At 37.6% G+C, this 25425-nt stretch overlaps 2 protein-coding genes across 13 annotated transcripts; one reads left to right on the top strand and one right to left on the bottom strand.

The window, feature by feature from the left end:
* Positions 1-3050: 3050 nt before the first annotated feature.
* si:dkey-127k13.1 (PWWP domain-containing DNA repair factor 3B) lies at positions 3051-14025 on the top strand. Of its 3 annotated transcripts, none has more exons than XM_058750270.1 (13): positions 3051-3167; positions 3833-4673; positions 4764-6529; positions 10453-10596; positions 10680-10750; positions 10818-10933; positions 11050-11110; positions 11238-11313; positions 11459-11509; positions 12013-12251; positions 12382-12597; positions 13107-13195; positions 13283-14025. In XM_058750270.1, exons 3-13 carry the CDS (start codon positions 5938-5940, stop codon positions 13356-13358), a joined length of 1731 nt encoding a protein of 576 aa, XP_058606253.1. In that variant the 5' UTR covers positions 3051-3167; positions 3833-4673; positions 4764-5937; the 3' UTR covers positions 13359-14025. The 3 variants fall into 3 exon arrangements, with proteins under 3 accessions (XP_058606253.1, XP_058606264.1, XP_058606245.1); XM_058750281.1 differs by having other exon boundaries at positions 3090-3276; positions 10848-10933; XM_058750262.1 differs by having other exon boundaries at positions 3090-3276.
* Positions 14026-14082: 57 nt separating this feature from the next.
* phc3 (polyhomeotic homolog 3 (Drosophila)) lies at positions 14083-25095 on the bottom strand. 10 transcript variants are annotated; one of them, XM_058750229.1, is made up of 15 exons: positions 24678-24730; positions 22318-22481; positions 21917-22078; positions 21744-21833; positions 21047-21202; positions 20836-20925; positions 19418-19649; positions 18160-18767; positions 16679-16838; positions 16353-16597; positions 15921-16071; positions 15725-15839; positions 15063-15162; positions 14711-14960; positions 14083-14598 (listed from the first exon to the last, which is right to left on the bottom strand). In XM_058750229.1, exons 1-15 carry the CDS (start codon positions 24724-24726, stop codon positions 14444-14446), a joined length of 2727 nt encoding a protein of 908 aa, XP_058606212.1. In that variant the 5' UTR covers positions 24727-24730; the 3' UTR covers positions 14083-14443. The 10 variants fall into 10 exon arrangements, with proteins under 10 accessions (XP_058606212.1, XP_058606214.1, XP_058606168.1 ...); XM_058750231.1 differs by having other exon boundaries at positions 14711-14963; positions 15063-15201; positions 19478-19649; XM_058750185.1 differs by having other exon boundaries at positions 14084-14598; positions 15063-15201.
* Between the last annotated feature and the right edge of the window lie 330 nt (positions 25096-25425).

The following is a 25425-nucleotide window of genomic DNA, read 5'->3' as shown; positions in this document are numbered from 1 at the left end:
TCATATCTGTTTGCTTACAGTACTGTACCTGTTGTTATGTTGTTTTATTTACGACAAGTTTATACATCAGAAAAGTCCATTCAAATAAAAGAATTGAAGAGCAATAGAGTTACAGTGTCTTTATTTGGTGTGTGTGTGGGAACGCACTGGGAGGTGAAGTATAGTGTTTTATAACTCTGAGCATTTGTCAACCTCTTTATCTGAATTTTCAACATGTCTACAGATGTTGAAAGTCCCAGAGTTTTAATTAAACAAAATATTTTTCCATCTCCATTGTAACATAATCGTTTTTTTGCTACTCAGATAAACATTTGGATTTTTGGGGTCTTGTAAATGCATCTGTTTACTTTGAAATTTCAAACCACAGGACATCTATGAACATTCTGAGAACTGTTAGCTTCCCATGAGATGTGTTGACATAAATCAACAGTGCATTTCTCTGTTTGGCTCTGGCGATGTGAACCTTCCAGTTTTTATGGTCAATTTTAAATCTATGCTGTCATCAAAGGAATAATTAATATTTGTATCATTTTAAAATTAAATCGTTAATATTTTTTTGCCATCATGTCGTTTTAAAAATGTATGACTTGCTTTATATTTTAAATAATGTTTCAACTGTTTTTGTCCGTACAATGAAACTCAATGGGGTCCAAAAAATATTAAATGATAACTGTTCATTTTTTTTTTTTTTGTTAAAAAGTCTTAATGCCACCATACTCATCTCATTACTGCATCGTGGATTATCACTCATTTAAGAGCCATAATGCCATGAAAGAAATGTCTCAAGGGAAAAACTTTTAGAATATTTTCTAAAACTGTAATGTATAATTATTTCTCAGAGCACTGATAAGGTCCTTAAAATAACATTGTAGATATGCTGACGTAGCTTCCACTCACATCCAGAGACACAGCACACAGCCCAGCCTCAGTGAGCAAAACACAGTTGGTTCAACCCTGATCCAGATAAATTTCCCTCCCTGTCAGACCGGACTGCAGAAGGTCGCTTTAGTTTGTGTCTTTCTCAGGATGGCCAAGTCCAGTTCAGCCCAGAACACCTGTAACTGGATTATGGCTCTCCTGGCGCTGTGGTCCATGATCTCTCTGATCGTCATTGTTGTTTGGGCCACCTGGCCCCCCTTGGCTGGCATTACACAATGCAGAGCAGCACAACAGGCCTTAATTGAGAAGATGGAAGGAGCCAAAGTGATGAAGGAAAAAGAGCAAGAGGTCTTGAAATCTGTACTGAAGCTGAGCTTAGAGAACCAGACCAAACTCCAAGAAGAGCTGGGGAGTCTCCTAGAGAGCCAGAGGAAAACCAATGGATCTCTAACTGAGAGTCTCCGACTGCAAGTGAGTTTCAGAATGTGATGCATGTGTGTTGGTTGGTGCATTATGTCAGAGTACCACATTCACAGTTGTGGAAGGATGATTAAAAAATTGATACAGAGACAAAATTATCTGAATTGTTTTTTATTATGGTTAAACTGATTTTATTGCCCCCCCCCACCCCTCATTTTAGGTGACCCTAAAGAAAAATTTAACAGCTTTGGAAAATCAAAGACTCGTGCACCAGAGCGAACATGCAAGACTTTTTTCTGAGCTGGCTCAACAGGAGGGTAAGAGAGCCTAAAATGGAAAGTTGGTGCAACCAAAGACGTCATCTGCATGTTTTCCATGAGAGCATAATTATCTGTTTTTAGATAAGAAGCATAATGTAATGGGCTATTTTAAGCGTGCTATAAAGAATACGATAACAATTTCATTAGGTCAAGTTTGCTTAAAAAATAATAAATAAATTGCTTGAATTTGACTTCAGAATAAGACCGATGTATGAAAACGTGTTGTTTCTTCTGTCTCTCGCAGCTCTCATTGATATTCTGTGGGTGAATCTGACCAGTGGCTCGCATCACTTGGATTCATGCGCAGCTCTACGGGATTCCGCGAGCAGCCAGCAGGTGGCAGCAGACAGTCAGAGGAAAGCCTGTGAAACCAAAACAGCTTACCTTGTCAAGCAAGTGTGAGTGATTATAAATCGACCTCATATATCATACAAGACGTTTATTTTACAGAGCGTTGTTTCATTCGCTTCTTTATCCATTTTACAGAGAGAACTGCAAGGTTAATGTGTGAGGAACAGAAGACTTCCATAACAACAGAAAACGCCATCACGGATAGTTATTATGGACCAGATGTTACCTTGACAACGCTGCGCGTGCGTGCAGCATTCAGCGCTCCAACAGTTGTTACAAATAAATATTTCTTCTTATTGTTATTATTTTATTGAAATACTGTCTAATTGTGTCTTATTTACTATTAAACTTTTTCAAACTAAACTTGCTAACAATAGTCTTAAATCATATTTCTATCACTGACGAAACAGCTAGCAGTTGATTATCCCTTACATAAAGCAGCGTTTGTAAGCTCAGCGCTGCTTTGTCTACAGCCGTTACCAGGGAAACTGTTTGTTTATGTTGTTGCCGTTGAACAGTAATACATATCGAGACATTCTGACATTTTCATAGTAAAGTGAAATATAATAATAATAATAATAATAAATGATGATGATGATGATTAAAACAAGGATTATTAAAATAATAACATTATCATCATTATGTGTCTAAAGTTGGGATGACATGAAAATATTTTACTTTGATTTTTATTTTTAAGTAAATTGGTATATGAAAAGTGCTATAAAATATACTGACACGGTCTTCATCATAATGAGACATTCTGAGATATATCCATAGTAAATTAAATAAATAATGATACATTATTGTTGTTGTGTGAATAAAGTTGGGTGCATATGAACATATTTGAATTTTTGGATTTTTTTAATTAATTCTTTGTCTCAAGACATACCAGAAATGATTCCTTTAAAGATAAGATACATATATATATATATATATATATATATATATATATATATAGTTCTTTCTTTTTAAGTTGTTTGTTTTTTATTCATGTTTTGAAAATATGTTTATATTTTGGGTTTATAATTATTGAAAGAAAAGAAGGAAAGAAAGAAAAAAAGAAAAAGAAAAGAGATTGTACTTTTGCGTGTGGTTTTTTAGAAGGAATAGCAGCAGAAAACAACTTCCTGATTGAACCTGAAACGCTGTTCAACTGTTGACGACCGAACGCTTCGTAAACAGCTGAAAATCCAATGAGTAGGAGCTTAGATACTGATATTTCACATGAGCGCACACGTTTTATTTCAAAATGTATTTTCACTTTTTAAAAAACAGCAGCAACTAAACCTTCTTCTGCAGATTTAGAGTAAGTTACTATAACACGCTCTGCCTGACCGTGTTTACGTTGGTTTTTCCATGGAGCTGCTAATGCTAACACACAGCGCTCCTAGTCAACACGTCTGACGTCCTTTATATAAGTTACTTACTTTGTGTTGCATTTTGAGCGTATATATCGTTGTATCCGTCATCACACGGATCTTATAAGGTTGATTTTTGCGAATGTTTTTAGCTAAAGCGCTTGGGTTACGCCAGTTCCAGTATCTCTGCAAACCCAAGTATTTAACGTTACAAGAACTGACAGCGGCTTTATAAGCTGATTTTTTCTGTATGTTCATTGTTAAGTTTAGTATAGTCTGTGATGCAGTTGCTGGAATCTTCTTATGGTTTATTTGGTATATAGTATAATTCATTTAACGTCATGCGTTTTATATCTTTGTTACAGTAAAAGCTCTTTGTTTATCAGCTTTATTGTCAGGCTCTTGGTTGCTGTGTGAATTTTTACCCATGTAAAATTTATGGCAAGTTGCATATGGTTACAAGCTACAATGAAGTAATAAACCTCACTGTGGGTTTCTTTGCAGCTCAGCATAATGGGACCAAACTTGGTTGTGCCAGTGTTTTGAAACCTTTATGGTTGCAGGAATGAACTCTTCTCACCATCGAAGGAATCCTCACAGGACCCGTCGCACCATTTTGGAAGTTCCTTCAGAACTTAACAAACCTGTTTCAGGTGACAAAGCTTCCATCTTGCATATTAAAGGAACCACAGTGTCTCAAGAACTGAATTCTGCAGAATCACATGGACGGAGAACAACCAAGAAGGAGAAACTTCAAGCAACAAACCAAAATGCTCTTCCTGACTTGTCAGCTTGTTTACAGAAATCAGCACATCAACTAAATGGACTGGTGTCTTCAAAGTCACATGAACTTGAGCCGATGGTGCCTCAAAAAATTACCACCCCCAAATGTCCATCAGAGACATCAAAAATATCTCACAAGGGAAGAAAAAAGAAGGTCATTCAACCCAGTGAGAAAGAAGTAGCTGCTAGCATAGCTTGTTCAGACAGACTGGACCATTCTGAACACAATTCTTGCACAGAACAACACTTGCACTCTCAAAAAACAAAAGGGACACTTTATCGGCACTCAAAAAAAACTCAAAACAATCAGACCCCCTCTGATGTTTCTACAGGGCTTCACACATGTACTACATCTCCTCTTCATCTCACGGAGCTCTCCTCCTGCCACACTAACGGTGATTGTAGCTCTATACCACGCACCCCGAAACGGGGCAGGCCCCGGACCAGGCCTCTCTTCAGCTCCACACCGACCTCAGACTTCCAACCCCTATCTCCAAAAAGAGCTAAGAATAGTTGCACACAACATAATCATCAGAATGCCAAAGAGTCCAGTCAAGTAAAGGTTAGTGTGACAATCATTATTGCATTATCGATTGCTAACTGTTTTATGCAATTTGTGGCTTAACTATTTTTCATGTGGTATTCCTGTTAGACGCCTCCTACAGACGTTACACCATCTAGACATCGGAGGCTCAAGGCAGTAGGGAGGCCAAGAGGACGCAAGAAAAAGATTATGGAGGAACAACCAATTGCCTCTCCATCAGTGAAACAATGCAGGAGGAGTGCAACATCTGATCTAGAATCTCCTCAGATAGAGCCAGCTGTTGAGACGCCACTTCTAAATGAAGCTCATGTTGAAACCCAGATGCCCGAGCCTCCTACAGACGTTACACCATCTAAACCTCGGAGGCTCAAGGCAGTAGGGAGGCCAAGAGGTCGCAAGAAAAAGATCGTGGAGGAACAACCAATTGCCTCTCCATCAGTGAAACAATGCAGGAGGAGTGCAACATCTGATCTAGAATCTCCTCAGATAGAGCCAGCTGTTGAGACGCCACTTCTAAATGAAGCTCATGTTGAAACCCAGATGCCCGAGCCTCCTACAGACGTTACACCATCTAAACCTCGGAGGCTCAAGGCAGTAGGGAGGCCAAGAGGTCGCAAGAAAAAGATCATGGAGGAACAATCAATTGCCTCTCCATCAGTGAAACAATGCAGGAGGAGTGCAACATCTGATCTAGAATCTCCTCAGGAAGAGCCAGCTGTTGAGACGCCACTTCTAAATGAAGCTCATGTTGAAACCCAGATGCCCGAGCCTCCTACAGACGTTACACCATCTAAACCTCGGAGGCTCAAGGCAGTAGGGAGGCCAAGAGGACGAAGAAAAAGATCGTGGAGGAACAACCAATTGCCTCTCCATCAGTGAAACAATGCAGGAGGAGTGCAACATCTGATCTAGAATCTCCTCAGATAGAGCCAGCTGTTGAGACGCCACTTCTAAATGAAGCTCATGTTGAAACCCAGATGCCCGAGCCTCCTACAGACGTTACACCATCTAAACCTCGGAGGCTCAAGGCAGTAGGGAGGCCAAGAGGTCGCAAGAAAAAGATCATGGAGGAACAATCAATTGCCTCTCCATCAGTGAAACAATGCAGGAGGAGTGCAACATCTGATCTAGAATCTCCTCAGGAAGAGCCAGCTGTTGAGACGCCACTTCTAAATGAAGCTCATGTTGAAACCCAGATGCCCGAGCCTCCTACAGACGTTACACCATCTAAACCTCGGAGGCTCAAGGCAGTAGGGAGGCCAAGAGGACGAAGAAAAAGATTATGGAGGAACAACCAATTGCCTCTCCATCAGTGAAACAACGCAGGAGGAGTGCAACATCTGATCTAGAATCTCCTCAGGAAGAGCCAGCTGTTGAGACGCCACTTCTAAATGAAGCTCATGTTGAAACCCAGATGCCCGAGCCTCCTACAGACGTTACACCATCTAGACATCGGAGGCTCAAGGCAGTAGGGAGGCCAAGAGGACGCAAGAAAAAGATTATGGAGGAACAACCAATTGCCTCTCCATCAGTGAAACAATGCAGGAGGAGTGCAACATCTGATCTAGAATCTCCTCAGATAGAGCCAGCTGTTGAGACGCCACTTCTAAATGAAGCTCATGTTGAAACCCAGATGCCCGAGCCTCCTACAGACGTTACACCATCTAAACCTCGGAGGCTCAAGGCAGTAGGGAGGCCAAGAGGACGCAAGAAAAAGATTATGGAGGAACAACCAATTGCCTCTCCATCAGTGAAACAACGCAGGAGGAGTGCAACATCTGATCTAGAATCTCCTCAGGAAGAGCCAGCTGTTGAGACGCTGCCTCCAAATAAAGCTTACGTTCAAACCCAGATGCCAGAGCCACAGGAATCAGGTACATGGCATTTTTTTTGTCTTTAGAAAAATGAAAATAATATAGTCTTGCATCTGCCTGGTATTTACACTTGATACATTCTATCACTTTTTTAAAATGATATAAATGGAGGTTTAATAGCATTTTATAATTTTTTCTGTATATTTTCTGTATGTCATGTTTCATTTTTTTTCTGAGCAAAAAAAAAATTTGACCATGACAGAAGACACCTTGTTATAAATAATAAAAAGTAAAAAAAAAAAAGAAGTTAATTTTGTAAATTTTGTGTCACTTTTGTATCACTTTAAATTTTATATCACTTTTTCTTTTATGTTATAATAAGTACAGGTCAGGATAAGCATGTTGTGTCATTTTTACATAAATCTATCGAAAATATAAAATATATAAATATATGTTGAATAATTTCCCACACATTTTGACATTTTGTTTTCCCACAAGTTAATTGAAACATTAAAGTAGACACTTTACTTACATTTAATAAGCTTTATATGTATGTAAATCACTTCTGAATTTAATTTGATGCGGACACCAAAACTATTTATTCTATTAGTAGTAATTGAATTAAATATTTATTTAAATATCCAAAAAAATAATAATGATTATTAGGGATGCACCGAAATGAAAATTCTTGGCCGAAACCGAAAACCAAAAAAGAGGAAACCAAGGCCGAAAACCGAAACACCGAAAGAATTTATGCCAATTATTAGTACCATTGCATTTATGGCCATGACTGTGTACTAACTAAAATCAAGGCATTGCAATTGCATAAATTAATATTAAAGTTTCAAAGAATAAATCAATTACAAATTATGCAAATATTTATTTAGCACATTGCAACAATGCACAGTATAAAATAAAATTCAAACTAAAATGTTTAACTTGACCCCACTCATGTGTACATTAAATAATAATGTACAGGCCTACTGGCCTGCTGAAAGGTTGTAAAATGAAATGTTCTCTCATAAAAACAAAGTGCATTTAGGTCAAATGCATTTTAAATTTTTCTCTGTAGGAACACTACAAGAAAGTGCATTCAGAACAAGTGCAACTGCTTAAAGGTGCTGTATGTAGGATTTTGACTCTACTAAAGCATAAAAATACCATAAAATGTTTGCAGATATTTAAGAAACATGCCAAGTTAACATACTTGTTTATCTGAAAAACAATGCTACAGTCAGTTATTCTCCTTTGAAAATGTGCATTCCGGCCTGGAATGTCTGTGTTTGTTATGGTTTGTGAAACCCGCCCACTGCCAGTTTACCCAATTGTATTTCGGCACCGCGGGTTGCCAGTTGGTGGAAAACACAGTGTATTTAATTGTCTTCATCATCATGTGCGCTCGTTCCTGTTGATGTCATTAATCTGGCAACCTGCGTGTGCGTCAAGCCTGAGGAGGAAGGGGAGGGTGAAAATAACCGTCTCCAATATTTTGAATTTGGACTGCAATACCTATTTCAACCACTCGGTGTCAATCCTACATACAGCACCTTTAAAGATACAATAATATTTTCTCTGAAGGCCTTCAACATACAGTGATGGGCAGTAGCGTCGCTACAAGTAGTGACGCTACTAGTTTAACTACATTTCTCAGTAGCGTGGCGGTAGCGTCACTGCTTTCTGAATCAAATAGCTTTACGCTAGTTAAGCTCTTTTTTTGATCAAGTAGCGCGGTAGCGTCAACAAAAGCTAACGTTACATTATTCAAAGAAAGCATTCTGAAACTCAAGCTCAAATCAGAAATAAAACAGCTACGGATCACTGATCCTGGATCAGTAAGTGACGCCACAGACACAAAAGCTCGTAACGCCATTGGCTCCTCAAGCTGTCAGTCAAACCTCATTATTTCTCCGCCTCGTCAATGAAGTGCGGAGCGCAGTTTGGAGCATCTCAGCTTGTTTGCAGTCTGAAGGTAAATAAAGAGCTGCTGATTGAATAAGTACAGCGGTTTTTTTTTACTCAAAAAACACTAATTATAAAGGCTAATGCTTTTTTTTTTTTGTATTTGAGAAGCGGAGAAGAGTTTCTTAGTCTAGCATTTGTTGTCGAGTCACAGCCAAACAGCTCGTGCGAAGCGCTGAATCTTTCATAATATGATACTTTGACCAAATAACAGAAAAAAACTGAACGCCCACATAATGACAGAAAACTGGGGAAAACAGGACACGAGTCAGGAAAAAAAAAACATTTGCTGGTCAAAAGCTTCGTATTTGAACTTGATTTTGGTGAAATGTTTATATTAATATCTAATGACACATGCAACGATGCAAATAAACATAGCCTATCTTTAGACCTAAACATCTATATGGTAACACTATACAATACGATTTCATTAATGTTAGCTAATGTACGTGAGCATACAATGTATAAAATACATTCATTACAGTATTACATTAAAATACATGTATTACAGTATTTATTAATCTTTGTTATTGTTAGTTATTGAAAATACAGTCGTTCATTGGTAGTTCATGTTAGTTCACAGTGCATTAACAAATGTTAACAAACTTTTGATTTTAATAATGCATTAGTAAATGTTGAAATTAACATTAAGATAAATGCTACAGAAGTATTGTTCATTCTTAGTTCATGTTAACTACACTAGTTAACTAATCTTAACTACTGAACCTTATTGTGAAGTGTTACCATTTATATAAATGTATCTGTATACAATAAAGCCACAATACCAACAACCAATAGGAGGTTTCTGGCCGACAGCAAAAATGTATTTTGCCTATGTCACAATATGAGGTAAATCCGGCCGTGTATTTGATACTGATTATGTTGCCAAATTGGTTTGGAACAGCTGTTGAATAAACAATTAAACTGATGCCTGTCTATCTGCTTGACTGACAGTTTTATTGATCACCGAGAGAGCATTGACTTGGTATGATGTTGGCTCAATAGAATTTTTTATTTTTTTTAAATAGCTTGGATGTAGTAAACTACTTTTGCCGTGTTGCCGTAGCTTAGCTTGCTACATTTCCCAGGGCTGTAGCTTTAGTGTAGTTAAGCTTCATTTAACGAGGAGTAACTGTTAGCTTAGCTCACTACATTTTCCAAGTAGCTTGCCCAACACTGTCAACATAATAGTGTATCAAAACAAAGACTGCCATATCCCATATGTTAACTTTTGTGTATGTTTATGCCCTTTGCCTTGACACCATCACTGGGAAACTTCCTTGCCTTTTCAAAAACGTCCGCCACAGACGGAGTGGGCGTGCTCGGAGGCGTTTTCCTTTTCTGTGCCGCGACGCGTTCCTCTCATATTCAGCGTAGCGATCGGAATGTTTGGATTTCAGGTAGGGCTGCACGATATTTTGCATGCGATAGTCATGCGCATCTCGCCAGTAAAGCCGGTTCCGTGATTAGCGCTAAATCTCCATCACCTGTTTTCAAACGCAGCAGCATTTAATACACAGAGCCGTAGTTCACTGACAAACTACGCAATTCGCGCTCAGAATCGCAGATGAATCGTCTGCGATATTGAACGTGATATTGCATAGCTTGTCAGTGAACTACGGCTCTGTGTATTACATGCCGCTCCATTTGAAAACATCCGTCCACACCGCAGATATGTTGCTTCAAACAAGCACGTGCAGGTCGCGGTTTCTGTTTGCGTCATCACAAAATTTCGGCCGTATTGTTTCGGTGATAAAAGTCTTTCGGCCGAAAACCGAAAATGCACTTTTGGGCCATTTTCGGCCGAGAATATTCGGTGCATCCCTAAGATTATTCAGTTACATAAATTGTATTAATCTAATAAAACAATTAAACGTTCAATTACAAAAAAAGTTGTTCTTGTGGCTTTATCGTAAATATGCGTAAATAAGGTTACAAAGTTAATGTTAATAATTGTAAATGGAGCCTCAAATATGTGATGTTGTTGTCTTTTGAAATCAGTCGCTGTATTATGTACCCATCAGATCAAAACATGTCCTCTGACCTCTCCATCGAGCTGAGCCTGCAAGAGAAGCCTCATCCTCTTAACAACTCTCTCTTCATGGAGGAGGAAGAGGACCTAGACGACGATGAGGAGCTGCCCAGCTTTTTGCAACAGGACAATAAAAGTGAGTGAGCAATAAAAAGAAGAAAAATGTGTATATGTATCCTATATGCATCCAATATGTGCTTTGATATATTTGGTTTCCAGAGCCTTTGTCAATCTCAAAGGGACTTTGTGTGTGGTGCAAACTGAGGAAATATCCCTACTGGCCTGCAGTGGTAAGATAAGCTCACTGTGCACACTATGGATTTTGTGCAGTTTGTAACTCTTGATTTCATACTGTAGTTGATGACAAGTTGTTCATCCATGGCACAGGTTAAAAGTGTGAATCGCAAGAACAAAAAAGCCAGCATTGTATTTATTGATTGTTACCTAATCGACCAGAAGAGAATTAGAAAAGGGTAAGAAATGATCAGTATCTTAATATCACTTATTGTTTAGTGTCTATATGTATGTGTATTTATAGTAAATCACATAATAAATTTGAAGTGTCTTAACCCTTTTTTTTTATCCGTAGGTTTTCTGTTTCCTTGCGAACCTTAAAACCTTTTGATTGTGAAGAATGCGAACATTTGGTGGTAAAGTGACATCTCTTTGACTTGTTTTCCGTTTTTTTTGCTTTTTCATGCAAAAAAGCAAAAAAAAAAGCATGCTTCAAGGCAATTTTTAAAGAAATGGTGTATTTATTTTATGTATCCGTTTTAGGACATTGCAAAAGAAAAGTATGGCAATGCTATTACCTGGTCTCTGGAACTGATCTCAGACTACAGGATCCGCATTGGTATTTATCTCTCAGTGTCTTGTCTGTTTTCTTTTAGCACATTTAAACATTAATAAATTAGAAATAATATTTAACAGAGTCACCTTTTCAAACAGCAATTTACAAAAACTTTCTGAAAAGCTGAAATTCAGATGTTTTCTGGCAGGATGTGGATCATTCTCTGGCTCCTTCATCGAATACTGTGCTGCTGACATCAGTAGGTTTCCTTTCATTATAGATTTTCACACTCATCTAACATGTTTTTAATTGCATGTTAGGGGTGCTAATTAATTACTTGTTAAAATGTAAGATTTAAGACTTTGTTTAAATCTGCACAAATAAAAAAATATAAAAACTATAACACACATTATAGGTGGTTAATTTATTAATCAATAAAATAGTAATAATAATTCATTTAAGTACCTGTGAGTAACAGTAATAATGTTAAAAATAAAAACATTTCCAATACTATTTTTAAGATTAAGTAGTACTTAATAAAATAGACTACATGCAGATGGTATTTGTAGTACTCCACGTTTTATGGTACTTTAACAATCAGTTAATTGATTGTTCATTTTAATAATAGCTGACTATGAAAATTTACAATCAATCAATGTCCATTCTCAACGTAAAACAGTTTAAAATCTCATTATGTATTAAGTAATTCTCATTTACCAGTGCTGATTTAACAGAAATGGTCCCTTGATCCGATGATCCCAGGTTGTCCGGTGCGGAGGAAGTACTCCGAGGGGAAATCTGTGCTGACCTTCCCCAGTCAGGAGATTCTGGGCGAGCAGTGTGACAGCTCTGATAATAGCATGGAGGACATCGTCGTGGAAGAGCAAGATGAGCTTCTCTCCAAGAAAGTGCTGCCTGACCGATCCAAGGCTGCACGCAACCGTGCCAACAAACAGTTGGTTGACTTCATCATCAGACGAAAAGTCGAAAGCCGCTTATTGGTACGATTGCTACTGATATATTCGTAAATGTATTTAGAATTCCATTTTTTTTTTTTTTTAATTTGAGACGTTTATTACATTATGACAGACGAATGTACACACAGCTAACTCTTCTGTCTGGTGCTCATAGGCAATCATTAGCGGTCATGAGTCCTCTAAATGGATGCAAGCCCTCCAGAAGCCTTCTCGCCCAGTGGTTGATGTCTACCTGGAAGATGAGGAGCAGGTTGATAAGGTGTACCGCTACCTGAGCAAAGTCTGTGATAGTGCCCCTCAAATAAACACCTGTCTAGAAAACATCCAGGCCGACCGGATCCGCCTTATTCTTGATGTGCTTCTGCCTGAGGTAATCGCCTTCATTTACACTACCATTTGGGCTTGATAAGGTTTAATGCTTTTGAAAAAAGTCTCTTATGCTCACGAAGGCTGCAGTTATTTGATCAAAAGTACAGTAGAAACAGAAATACTGTGAAATATTATTACCGTGTAAAATAACTGTACTATGTTCTGTATTTTAATTTTTTTTTAAACATTCAAATATGCTGATTCAGTGCTCGATGAACTATTATCATCATCACTGCTGAAAACAGATATGCTGCTTAATTTTTTGTGGAAACCATGATTTTTTTTTAGGATTCTTCGATCAATAGAAATTTCAAATAATTGGTGTTATTTGAACTAAAAATCCTTTGTAATAGACTTTACTGTAACTTGTGATGAATTTAATGCATCCTTGCTAAATAAAAGTAGTAATATTATTATTTTTAAATCCTACAGACACTTTTGTGTCTAATACTTCCAACCACATTCTAGCATCTTGCATTGCCATGCTTCAGTGACAGTTTTGTTTTTTAGGCCATAATCTATGCCATTGCTGGAGTCCACAAGCTTTCCCTGGAGAAGGCAGAGGAAAAGTATCGCAGAGGGCCGTGCTTTAGTAACAGGTAGAGTACTTGTGAACTCACTTGCCCTGAAAAACTGAATCTTGCATCTGTGTAACTTGCAGCTGTTTTTATTTGATTGTGTTTTAGAGAAAGACAGGAGTTTGACATGATGATTGAACAGCAGATGAAGCTCAAGGAAATCCCCCGGCTTCATAGGCAGTGACGGCCCTCTATTTTAAAAATAAATTACCTTTTATGAATTCTGTTCATATTTTTATGAATAGGAATATTTTCTTCAATATATTTTCTTTCTAATCATAGTATATAAGAAAATTAATTGAATGATGGTTGAATTGAAAGATTTTTCATGTCAAAAAAGATTTTGCTGTTGATTGTAAAGTAATCTGATATTAAATGTTTATTATCAAATCTCTGAGACGTTATGAGCTGAATGGTGTATCTATGATGCTAAAGTCAGCAAAATATGGTGCTTTTAATGTGTGCAGTGTATAATAACTAAGTAAATGCCTTGTGCTAATACATAAATACATAATTTAAAAATAATGTACTATTGCTCAGATTAACTAAAACGTGGTTGCTACTTGCTTTGAAAATGCTTAAGTGTGTGCTTGGGTGTTTGTAACTAACTGAACCCTGTCAAGCTGCATTTACAATCCACACGGCTGATGTCTCTAAAAAGTGTTGCCTTTTTAGCCACACCACAATTCACAGTAATTTTCTGTTTATGGAAGCTTTTTCCACACCGATGTAAGAAAAGATGCCAAAGTTGTTGCATTTTACTGCAACTGAATTCTGGTCTAATGTACATACAAATTTTATTCAGGACATTGCAATTGATGTTTATCAATAAATCTTTATTTTTCAACACACATTATATACTCTTTATTTTTGTAAACATTTACATCATTTGAAAAGCATTTCTGTATATTTTAAGTGTTGTGTAAATTGTTTTTTTTTTTAAATACTTCGTACATTGTGTGCCAACTTCCACAAATTGTGGCTGCTCAGCTACATCATCTCACATTCTTCATAATCTGCCTTTCCAGTTGGTCTGTTTACTATAAATGTAATATACAAGATCAGAATTTAGTTGTAGATATTATAAAACTTATCACTGAATGGAATGAAATCCAAGATAAGTCCACCGTGAAACTTTGAGGTATATGCAGAAGGTCCCCACGAGTGTCTACAGTATTTGTAGAATGGCCACACGCTGAAATCATGGCACTTTAGAGGAATCTGACTCTCGAATACTGTGTGACCCACACACTGAGAGTGGAAAGATGTCTAATGTTCTTTGAGAGCATTGATCTGCGCACAAATTTTGAGCGCAGGGCCCAATTTAATGTTCATAGCATTCATGAGATGGTCCTCCGTAAGCAGCAACAAGGCCTGTCCATCAATCTCCTGTGACCGGAACTCTGCAGCAATATCATGGCACCCTTAGGGCAAGTGGAGGAGATGAGCATAAGCAAAGATAAGCATATGATTCTAAAGATCATAGAGAAATCTATTTATTAGCAATTTATCCCTGTGGTCCAAAGCTGAATTTACCTGGTAAAGAGCTGATGAAGGAGCACACTTGCTCTACACTCCACTGTGAGGGACTTGAGTCAGGAAGACATTCGGAGCCGCTGCTGCTCTCCACTCTGCTCTGTTCTCTTTCTCTGTCTTGCTCCTTCTCTCTTTCAGTCTGCAAACGCAGTCTTGTCGTCATCGGTCCTGGTGGATCTTCCTCTTCTCTCTCTATCCAAATTGAATTGGAGGCCCTCTGGTCGTTGTTGGTACGATGGGAGTCTTGCAGCTGCTAAGGAAATAATGTAGTACAGTAGGTCACGCTCACTTATTAATTATGCCATTGCATTGTATAGTTTGGTTAAATGGTTATTTGTTGGTTTTCACTGACCTTCCGGAGGAAGTGTTCCCTGGACCCACCGTTTATGCGACTAGGTGGTCTCCCCCGCTTGCCCATGGGCCTGTGGGGCCAGCGGCCAACTTTTTCTGACCTGAACAGGTTTAGACGCTTTTTACAGCTTATATTGAATCTGTAAGGTGTGACAGATGAACAAGGCTGTGTGTGCTGCAGTATACAGTTTTATGAACACAAACTTGCTAAATTCTGTTTAGGTAAAACAGTTTCCGTCAAATTGGACTGGCAAATATCATAAATGTGTTTTCCTCATTATATGCATACATTCTTACAGAAATGAGTGCATATAAACTTCTGTTCAACAGTTTGGGGTCAGTAAGACAAAATTAATTTTTTAACAATTTTTTTTTATTCAGCAAGTATGCATCTAATTGGTCAACAGTGACAGTAAAGACTTTTAAACTGTTACAAAAAATCTATTTCAAATAAATGCTGTTCTTTTGAACTTTCTATTTATCTAAGTATCAAAGAAATGCATCATAGTTTTCACAAAAAAATATTAGGCACCACAACTGTTTTAAACAAGTTCAATACTGAGGTTTAGAACAATCCTTGAACCTAAAGTATGAGCAATAATAATTCGACTGACACTACAAACTTCAAAAAGTGTGATTAACACTACCCATAGGGCTCTTTACCTTCTGACGCATGTCATGGAGCAGAAGCGTTTGGACCTGAGGAAGGTACGAGCGAAGCCTCTCTTCCCACAGAACTCACATTCGAGTACATCAGGCAGGTTTTCAACTGTCTTTTCTGAAAAAAGAAGAAATTCGGCAAGAAATGCTCATAGTGACTCTAAGAGTCTGTTAATAAGAAATGTGCTAATGAGCCCACCATCCTCAGCGGGTGGGTTATCAAGGTCGGAATCGGTGGAGTTCTCCAGATGGTCCGCTTCCATCAGGCAGTCATCCTGGGCTGATTCTCCGTTCTCTCTATCTTCTGGTAGTGTGGCCTGCAGGTTCATCTCTAAGGAAGTACGTCTCACCTGATAAAAAATACCAGCACATCAATAGTGGACTTACCAGACATATTTTTGAGATGCTTTTTGTGGTTTCGACTTCTGAAAGTATGGAGCACTTTGTGATGGGGACTTTAATAACTGGTTGATCTGAATGTTTGGCCCCAGATCCTCACCAGGCCGTCTTACTCTCTGCTCTCAGGGAGTGAGGGATCTTTGAGGGATCTTTAGCAACACTAGAGAACCATGGGCTTCATTAGGGCCTCATGGCAGCAGTGAGTTGCTACGTTGTCAACCAGTGGACATACCGGGAACGGCTCCAGGCCCTCTCGGATGACGAAGCCCTCAATGAGGTGTGTGAGGATGTGAGGTCTAACGATGGCCTGTGAGGGCCGACCCTCAGGGTTCCCTGGGAGGCTGGCTGGGGGAAACCTGCTGGTGCTTCTTACCGCAGAGGTGAGGAGGGGAGGGGGGGGACTGTTGGCATATGTGGGGTCCTCCGGTGACTGGATCACAGATCTGCTGGATGGTTCGCTCGGTTGGTCCAGATCAGCTATGGTTAGAGTAGAAGTCGGGTTAGAGTTCTGCAGACCACTTTGTTAGTCTTTAATATATATATATATATATAAGATACCTGTACAGTTTTCTGGTTGTGCTGTTACATCATCAGAGCTTCCCTGGGGCTCGTCTGGTGGGGACAGTGGCGGCGGTGTGGGCGTTCTGTTCTGAGGACACGCACGTTCTACATCCTTCACCAAATCCATGCTTCCACTCTCCTTCAACAGCAGTGTTGCCTGCCAAATTTCATAATAAGCATAATGATTAAAATAGTATATTTAAATGAATAGTTCACCCAAAATATATTCTGTCATAATTTACTTATCCTCAGTGATTTTCTTTCTTCTATGGGACACAATAGAACACAGTGTTAAGGACTTTGCACACTGAGTCTGAAATTCTCGTCTGAAGTTTTTGCATGTCAGTGATAGCGTAGACAGATAGATCATGATGATAATTAAATAAAGAATACAAAAAGTAAGACAGTTTTCACATGTTGTTTTTGTTAAAGGTTAATATGTTGAAACTGATTTAAGAATGTTTGAATGACATTTTCATCAACTAAAATCAGATGGCATTTTAAGAGTAAAATGTACTAAAATTAATAAAAGTTACATGAAAAAATATTGACTAGAAGGATATTTTCATCAGAAGTCAAAAGCTATGACTAAATAAAATGAATATGACATGACGAAATATTGATTATTTTTAAAAGACAAAGACAAAAACTATGAGTATTTACACTATTTTAACTGTGTAAAAACTCAGAAGTTGCTCCATTTAAATGTTTGGGGTTGGTAAAATTTTAAAAGAAGCCTCTTCTGCTCACCAAGGCATTTATTTAACTGTAATAATTATTAAAATATTACAGTTTAAAGTAACTGTCCAATCCTAGTGTATTTTAAAAAGCAATACATTTCTGATAGCAAAGCTGAATTTTTGGCAGCCGTTACTCCAATCTTCAGTGTCACATGATGCTCAGAAATCATTCTAATATGCTGATTTGGTGCTCAAGCAACATGATTATCAATGCTGAAGACAGTTTCAAGATTTTTTGATCAATAGAAAGTTCAAAAGACAAACATTTATTTGAAACAGAAGTCTTTTGTAACAATGTAAACATCTCTACTGTCACTTTTGATCAATTTAATGCATCCTTGTTAAATAACAGTATTCATTTCTTTAAAAAACAAATTCTTACGGATCTTGCGCTAGTGCAGCTTCCAAGAAAACCCAATAAAGCACCATAACATCATAAATGTAATCTATACATGTCATATAGTATATTCTGAGTCTTCTGTAATCATATGATAGCTTTGTGTGAGGAAAAGACTGAAATTTGTTGGTCACTAAAAAAACTTTTGATTTCATTCATTCATGCCTGTCCACATTCGAGTGACTGGTCATGTTCAAATTTTCTTTTATAGAAAAGAGCAGTCTGGACACTCCTTACATAAAAATATCCCTTTCTCTTCCACTGTAAAATAAAATAAGGTTTCAAACAAAATGATTGTGAGTAAATAATGACAGTATTGAATTGCTTTGAATAAGACTAACCGAGGGAGCTTCTGTTTGTGTGGCGGGTTGCACCTTTAGGTCCACTGCCACCGTCTGTGGTGGCGGCAGATTCTGAAAAGGCAACTGAAATACTGCTTCAGCGACTGGGAGCTCCTCCTCAGACACCAGCATGTGGTCAGATTGGACAGCTACAGTCTGGACTGAGCGGAGAGACAGTCTCTGTGGCTGGACCAGCCTGGGCAGAGCCATGGTGAGAGGAGGGGGGCTGGACAGAGGTGAATACTGGGACACTGGCTCTAGCGCTGGGCCCAGATGAAGTGGTGGAGGGTCAGGGAGCACTGCAGGGGGAGTTGTGGACGTAGACACCACTGCTGATTGATTGGCTGGCTGATTTAAAGAGGAGGGCACTGAGAGAAACTCAGTGTGCTGTGATTGGACGGTGGCTGTAGTGGGAGTGGTACGGGTCTGCAGGGCGAGGGGTGGAGGAGAGTTGTCCTGCGGCGTGACACGCAACGCAATGGGCTGGACCTGTCTGTGAGCAGTGGAGCTCTGCTGGATGAAGAGCTGGTGTGGCGCCACCCTCTGGCCAGAAGGGCAATGTAGTTGGTGCCTGACCAAGGTATGAGACTGAACTGGTGTGAAGGTTGCTGCAGTAGAGACAGTCGTTAGGAGCAAACAGAAAGTGTTCAGTTTAAACAGTTCAGAGATCTTTGAAAAGAAAAACAGATGAGTTGTAGAAGTGAATCTCAACATTTTTTAATTTTGATGCCAACTAAGAGTGGCACTGCTAAAATAATTAATTCCCATAATTCCAGAACTTTTAAGAATTGAAAGTTGTTCAGGGTTCACACTCTTTATGACAAATTAATTCACATGATTTTTCCAGCTCTTAATGATTACAGGATAAGTTTTTTTAACCAATAAATTATGTTGACAATTATTTTCTAATTGACATAATTAGAATATATATATATATATATATATACACATACACTGTATATATTGATTATATATGCATATATTTAACCTTTATTTATTTATATTATTAATTTCTGTGACTTCTCCAGATGTAGAAATATTTAATTTCATAAAATCAACAAATAATTTTGAACCATCTTGAGGCCTCCTAGTGGATCCTGGTTGAGAACCACTGTGTTATGATATGTAGCTTAACCAACATTAAATTATTTTAGTTGTTTTGCAATTAAAATAATTCTGCAATATTTACTACATTTACATTATTCTGCATTAACAACAGTGAAAGTAATGGAGATGGAAATGTGATCTTGTGACTTACAAGGAGGAATGAGTGGTTGGGCTGATGGTGGCTGAGTAACATCGGTCAACAGTGACTCACTTCTAGAAGTTTCTGCCAGGTTCTGAGACAGCTGTGTGGACTTCAGTGGGCAAATGGACATCTTGGGCAGGGGGCACACTAGTGTCTGACCTTGAAGAGAAGGCTTGATCTGGACGTTCTGGGGAGTAGCAAGAGCTCCAGGAGGATGTGTGCGGAGAGCCAAACTCTGAACCTTGCAGAGGACAAAACATGCTCAATGAATGTGGAGCATCACTGTTAATTTTATTGCAATATATTGGGTCATTTATTGTAGGGGGGGTCCCAGATCGCATACTTATGCACTATTCTATGACATTTAGTAGTAAAAATAGCACGAGTAGCGGGTTAACACTGAAAACCCCCCTCAAAAAAAGTGCACTATAAATACATGGAAGATGCACTTAAATAACCAGGGAAAAAAGATGTTGGAAAAAATGTTGGACACTTCATGCACAAAACTGTCGCAGCTTTAATTCTATAGCCAAAGGGGAGGGGCTATCAGACTCTGATTATTGATGACAAAATAACCTTATAAAATTCATACACTACATGGTTGAGTACTTAGTGCGTAAGTACATAATGTATAAGTGCATAGTGCATCAATTGGGGTGTAGATTATGTGTCCATGACTGTCACGGTGCACACAGCAGGGAGGAACGACGAACACGCAGACGAGGAGTAACTTCAAAATAATAGTCTTTAATGGTGACATCAGGACAGGGCAAGGCAAGGTTGACACAGACAGGAACACCGGGGAATAACGAGTAGACCAGACGAAAACTAACTAAACAGGCAGGAACTAAATACACATGACAATTACTGATAATAACTAAAACACAGCTGGACAAGACTTAACTAATAATCACACTTAACAAGGACAGGAACAAGACCAAATATGGAAACAAGAGGCAGGAACTCATGACACACACGACAGAGGACTGACAATGACTTAGTACTGATATTATAAACAGGATACATGATGGAGATTGTCAGAAATGTATTTGATAGGTTTAACTCCGTTTAGTTAAATGTTGTTAAATTATTATTGCAAAAAAATAAACAGCCAATTTGCATTCCCCCATTCTTTATTACATGATATTTAATTTATAAAATGTTTAATGCTTATACAAATATATAAATGACTGGATTAAATTAATTCTTTTAAATTCCGACAAAAATCTATATAAAATAACTCTGATGTGGGGAAAATATGATTTTATCTTTATTCATTATACATCAGTAACCTTAGTAAATAAAGAAATAAATGATTTATTATATCATATATTTTATATTATTTATTACATAATTAAATGCATACATAAATCTGACACAAATGGCACCATTAACCCATAAATTGACTAAAAAAACCTCTGTCTTACCTGTGACGATGCTGATTGAGAGGACACTGAACTCACGACAGTCAGATCAGGTTGAACAGCAGCTACGGTGGCAGCAGGAGTAAGAATCAGCTACAGGTTAAGAGACAGAGACACGACAATAGAAGAAAGAACACAAAACAGAATCAGGTCATGTCAGTGGAGACTTCAGAACACCAATGAACTCTGATGCTCTTAGTAAATATCTGCTTACCATCTGAGTGCGCAGATACATTTGGGCCTGGCTACCTGTGGGAGAGCTGTTTCCTAGAAGCATGGCCTGCTGGGATATGGCTCCCGCTGTGCTATTGGAGCTAGTGACCTGGATGCGACCTATTGGCTGAGTTACAGGAGAGGTTGGCATGGTGATCTAGAGGGAGAGAGGGGTTTTCCTATGTAATTTATCTTTGATGAAGGGCTAGTAGCAAAAAATGAAAATTCTGTCATCATCTACTTAAGTCAATTTAAACCTGACTCTGAGTTTCTTTCTTCTGTTGAGTACAAAAAATATATTTTGAATGGTAGTCATTGACTCCCATGCTATGGAAAATAATGCTGTGGAAGTCAATGGCTACCGTCAACTGTTTGGTTACCAACATTTTTCAAAATATCTTTTTTTTTTTTAATTCAACAGGAGAAAGAAACTCATACATGTTTGGAACAACATGAAGGTGAAAAAATTATGACAGAATTGACTTTCCCTTTAAATGTCTAGATAAAGCCTGAACTTAGCTTTTTTACAAAGAACAGAATTATTTTACAGAATTAAGGACTTTTCACAAATAAAATTACAGTACACTTTTTATGGGGCTCTTTTTCTAGCATAATGTCCAAATGAGATCATGTGGTCCATCTACGTGAAACAAAAATAGGTTTGTGACAAAAGTGTATAAAAAAATGAAAGCACTCACTGATGTTTGAGATACACTAGCCAGCTGTGTTACATTCCCATTGGATGATGGAGGGGAGGAGGTGGGCTGCCTGCCATTAGTTTGTGTGGCCTGATAAGAAGTAGCATTATATATTATATTATATTATATTACATTATATTGCACATATTTTCATAGAGTATATATCCTCATACCTGCTCTGTAGCGCTCAGGATTTGTGTAGCCGTGAGGTTTTGTTGATGCTGCTGTTGTAGTGCAGCTGTTTGCAGCAGGATATGTTGTTGTTGGGCAGCATACATCTGTTGCAGGTACTGAGCTGTCATGCTCTGTGGTCTGTGTAACGTCTGCTGGATTACCTAGCAAAACACCACATCATAGGCTTCACACGGCACTGGAAGGAATCAACTTTTTGCCCATTTCATTTACTCAAAACCACAACAAAGACATGGCATCTGAATATTAGATTAGCCTCAAAGCAACGTTCAGAATTTGGCTGTTGCTATTCTTTCTCAGTGTTAAATGAAACAGGATACATTAGCATTGTGTAATACCATTTGTTTAATAAGTTATACCGTTGATACCGGTGGGGAACTACCTGGACTGCCTGTCTGTCTGAAGTGATGTTTCCCAGAGGAATGGCGTTGGGCTGGGTGCCTGTGGGAGTGCTGGATCTGGGTGTAGAGCTGGCGTTGGGTGCAGTGACGCTGGAGCCTGTTGTCACACAGCCGTCACCCTCCATCTCTTCCTGACTCTGTTTATCTGTGTCGCCCATCAGAAGGGTTTGTTAGGCACAGCTAGCCACTGTAATTTTGGAGAAATAGTTTAAAAATATACAGAAAGATTTTAAAAAACTGAGAGAATATCCTGTATTCTGTAATCCACTTCTGTTTAACTGCATGGTTTGCTGGTTATTGGGTTATTTAGCTCATTGAGTTTGATTTAACTAGATTAAGAATTTGATTTAGAGGTTAACTTAATTTAAAAAAAAAATTTTTTATTACAACATATTTATTGGCATATTTGAGAACTATGAAAAAATGTATCCTATGTTAACTTTTTAGTTTATTACTAAAGGTCAATGTTTGCAATTACGTTGCAGAAATTAGTTCAGACAGTTTCAGTTACCAAAAAATAAATCAATAAATTTAGCATTTAAAATATTTTACTAAATGCTCTAAAATTTACATTAAAATACTAGGGTAAAAAGATTTTTAATTATATAATTAAATACACTTAATGTTATATAGACATTAGATTATCAGTCATACAGATTGAAAAAAAAAAAACCTAGTGTAGCCTATGCTGTATTTAAGAAGTATGAATTATGTATTAATGTGTGAAAAATGTATGAATTAATGTGAATTCTGGGTGTGATATGTGATTAATTAGGTCCATCCCATGTCATAACCTGAGATCAAAAAGCCAGATCAATCAGGACCACTAAAAACAAGTCATTCTTAAGAAATCTCAAATGCATTTATAAATGCAGTATTGCTCAAAAGGTCCCCAAAATAAACAGACATAAACATAACAGCAATACATATTCTGGAAAGGAAATTAAAGTGATTAACACACTACAATATGAATGCTTGCACCAATATGGCCTTTCAGAATCACATTTCACATTTATAACACATTACTAGATACCTTGAAAATGCACAAGTTTACAAAATTCTAAACTTTTAAGTTATTAGCTATAATTAAAATAATTCATTTAAATGTATAATTAAAATGTAGGCTATAACTTAATGTACATATATAGATGTAATAATAATTCAAACAATGTCATAAATTCATTTTTATTTTATAAGATTATTGAAAACTATTTTATTTAATAGGTTATATAATACATTTACAATATCAGTTTGATAAAACTGTTGCTATAAGAAATAGAGCAGCTTATTTGCAGTTTTACATCTGCATTTAACAAAATTTAACAGCAATGAATTGTAGAATGGATAGTTTATTTAAAACCTGACGTTTCAAATTCAGCATGTTGGCCGATTTCTGTGCGCAAATGTCGCTTGTTTTCTAGATCTGCATTTTTAAGGTTTTTAATATTAAAATTGTGAAATTCATTTTCTCTGTCGGATTACAGTATTTGTACAGTACAGTCTATGCCATACTGTCACACATACAACATTTTTTAGGAAAATAATTAGAATAGGCGAAAATAGGCTTATGAAGCGGGGATGCATATTGGTTTATGCGTGTACGTTACTCCCACGCGCTTTCTTTTGCCGCGAACTTCATTCGATCTTTACAACTGAGTGATTTTTTGTTTAAAAAATGTTTAATATTAGTTTATGCTATACGACATTTTGTATCCAGACACACTATCCAAAATATATGCGCTAGCCGATTAAAAAGATCATATTACATAGGCTAGATATTCACAGAGATAGCCTATTTAGGAATTCTAATCTTTTCCCCTCCCTAAAGGTCATTCAGTAAATAGTTTAAAAACCTCCTTATAGACTACCATAATCAGTAAAATAAATTCTTTACAATGTAATGATGAAGAAGATCAACGGAGAAATTTAAATAACCTAACGTTAACTAAAATATAAAAAGCCAGACCTCTCTCGGTATCTCTGTGTCGTGAACTTACAGTCAATTGTAAAATGATTGTGTATATAGACTAATCCGTTTAAAGGCAAAGGAAGGCTTTAAAGAAATAATTTGATAATGTTATATAGCATAAAATATTTAAATATAGTCTAATTAAATATAAAACTCACGCACGTCGGAATTATTTAATAAGGCTTTTGTAGAAAAAAAAAATCAATAAAATCTGTTTCTACTTGTGTGACTTCCAAATTTGACTCAACTTGAACTCGCGTGTTATGGGTTATTAAATCAACATTGTTACAGTAGAATACGCGGCATTTTAAATTTAGGCTATCAATTATTTCAATAATCGGAAATACTTAAAAACAGGCTGTCGTCGCTTACGAAGTGCGTTGTAGAGTATCTCAGCAGGCCGAATGTGTGCCTCAATCATCTGTCTATAGTCCTAACTGCTTCTAACAACCCAGTGACATGGAGAAACGCCCACCTCTCCAGTCGAGCCCACCATGACATTCTTCATGTGGGACACTGAGATTTCTTTTAACAAACGATTTGACGGGAATTATTTTTCAAAATATGTTTTTATTAAGACTTTCCGTCTCCGTCATTGGGGAATCATGCGATCATGACGCTTTTGTCCCATGCAGTGTTGAAGGCGCATCTGATGAGTTACCTGGCTGATATGAATATGAGACGTGAGCGCGCGCTGCTGTGCTCTGTCACGGCCCCAGTCATGTTGTAATGCGACAGCGCGCTCTAAAATGGAGATAAAAACAAAACGCTACGAGGCTGAGAAATTTCTGAGCCAGCAGCACCACTTGCTGTGTAGGAGGACTTCTTGCAGCGCTGCTCTCCACGTGAAGAATTCTCACCACTGGCCCTTTTTTGCTTATCATTCAGGGACACTAATGGTACTGCATTCCTAGTTGTATCTACTCAGTAGTTAAAAACCGCTAATTGTAGTTTCTGATAGTTTGCATTGGTAGGCCTAAACTTGATTTTCTGTAATTGTATTCGACAAATTTTTAACTTAGTGTAAAATACAGTCATTTTGGCTAGTACTTAAATTTCACTAGCGACAGTATTAAAAATCAATAAATGAGCCATTATTGTGATAAATGAGATGAAATGT

This window comes from Onychostoma macrolepis, chromosome 02 (assembly GCF_012432095.1).
Source record: "Onychostoma macrolepis isolate SWU-2019 chromosome 02, ASM1243209v1, whole genome shotgun sequence".
Classification (NCBI taxonomy): domain Eukaryota; kingdom Metazoa; phylum Chordata; class Actinopteri; order Cypriniformes; family Cyprinidae; genus Onychostoma; species Onychostoma macrolepis.
This window is presented reverse-complemented; position numbering and strand designations above follow the sequence as displayed.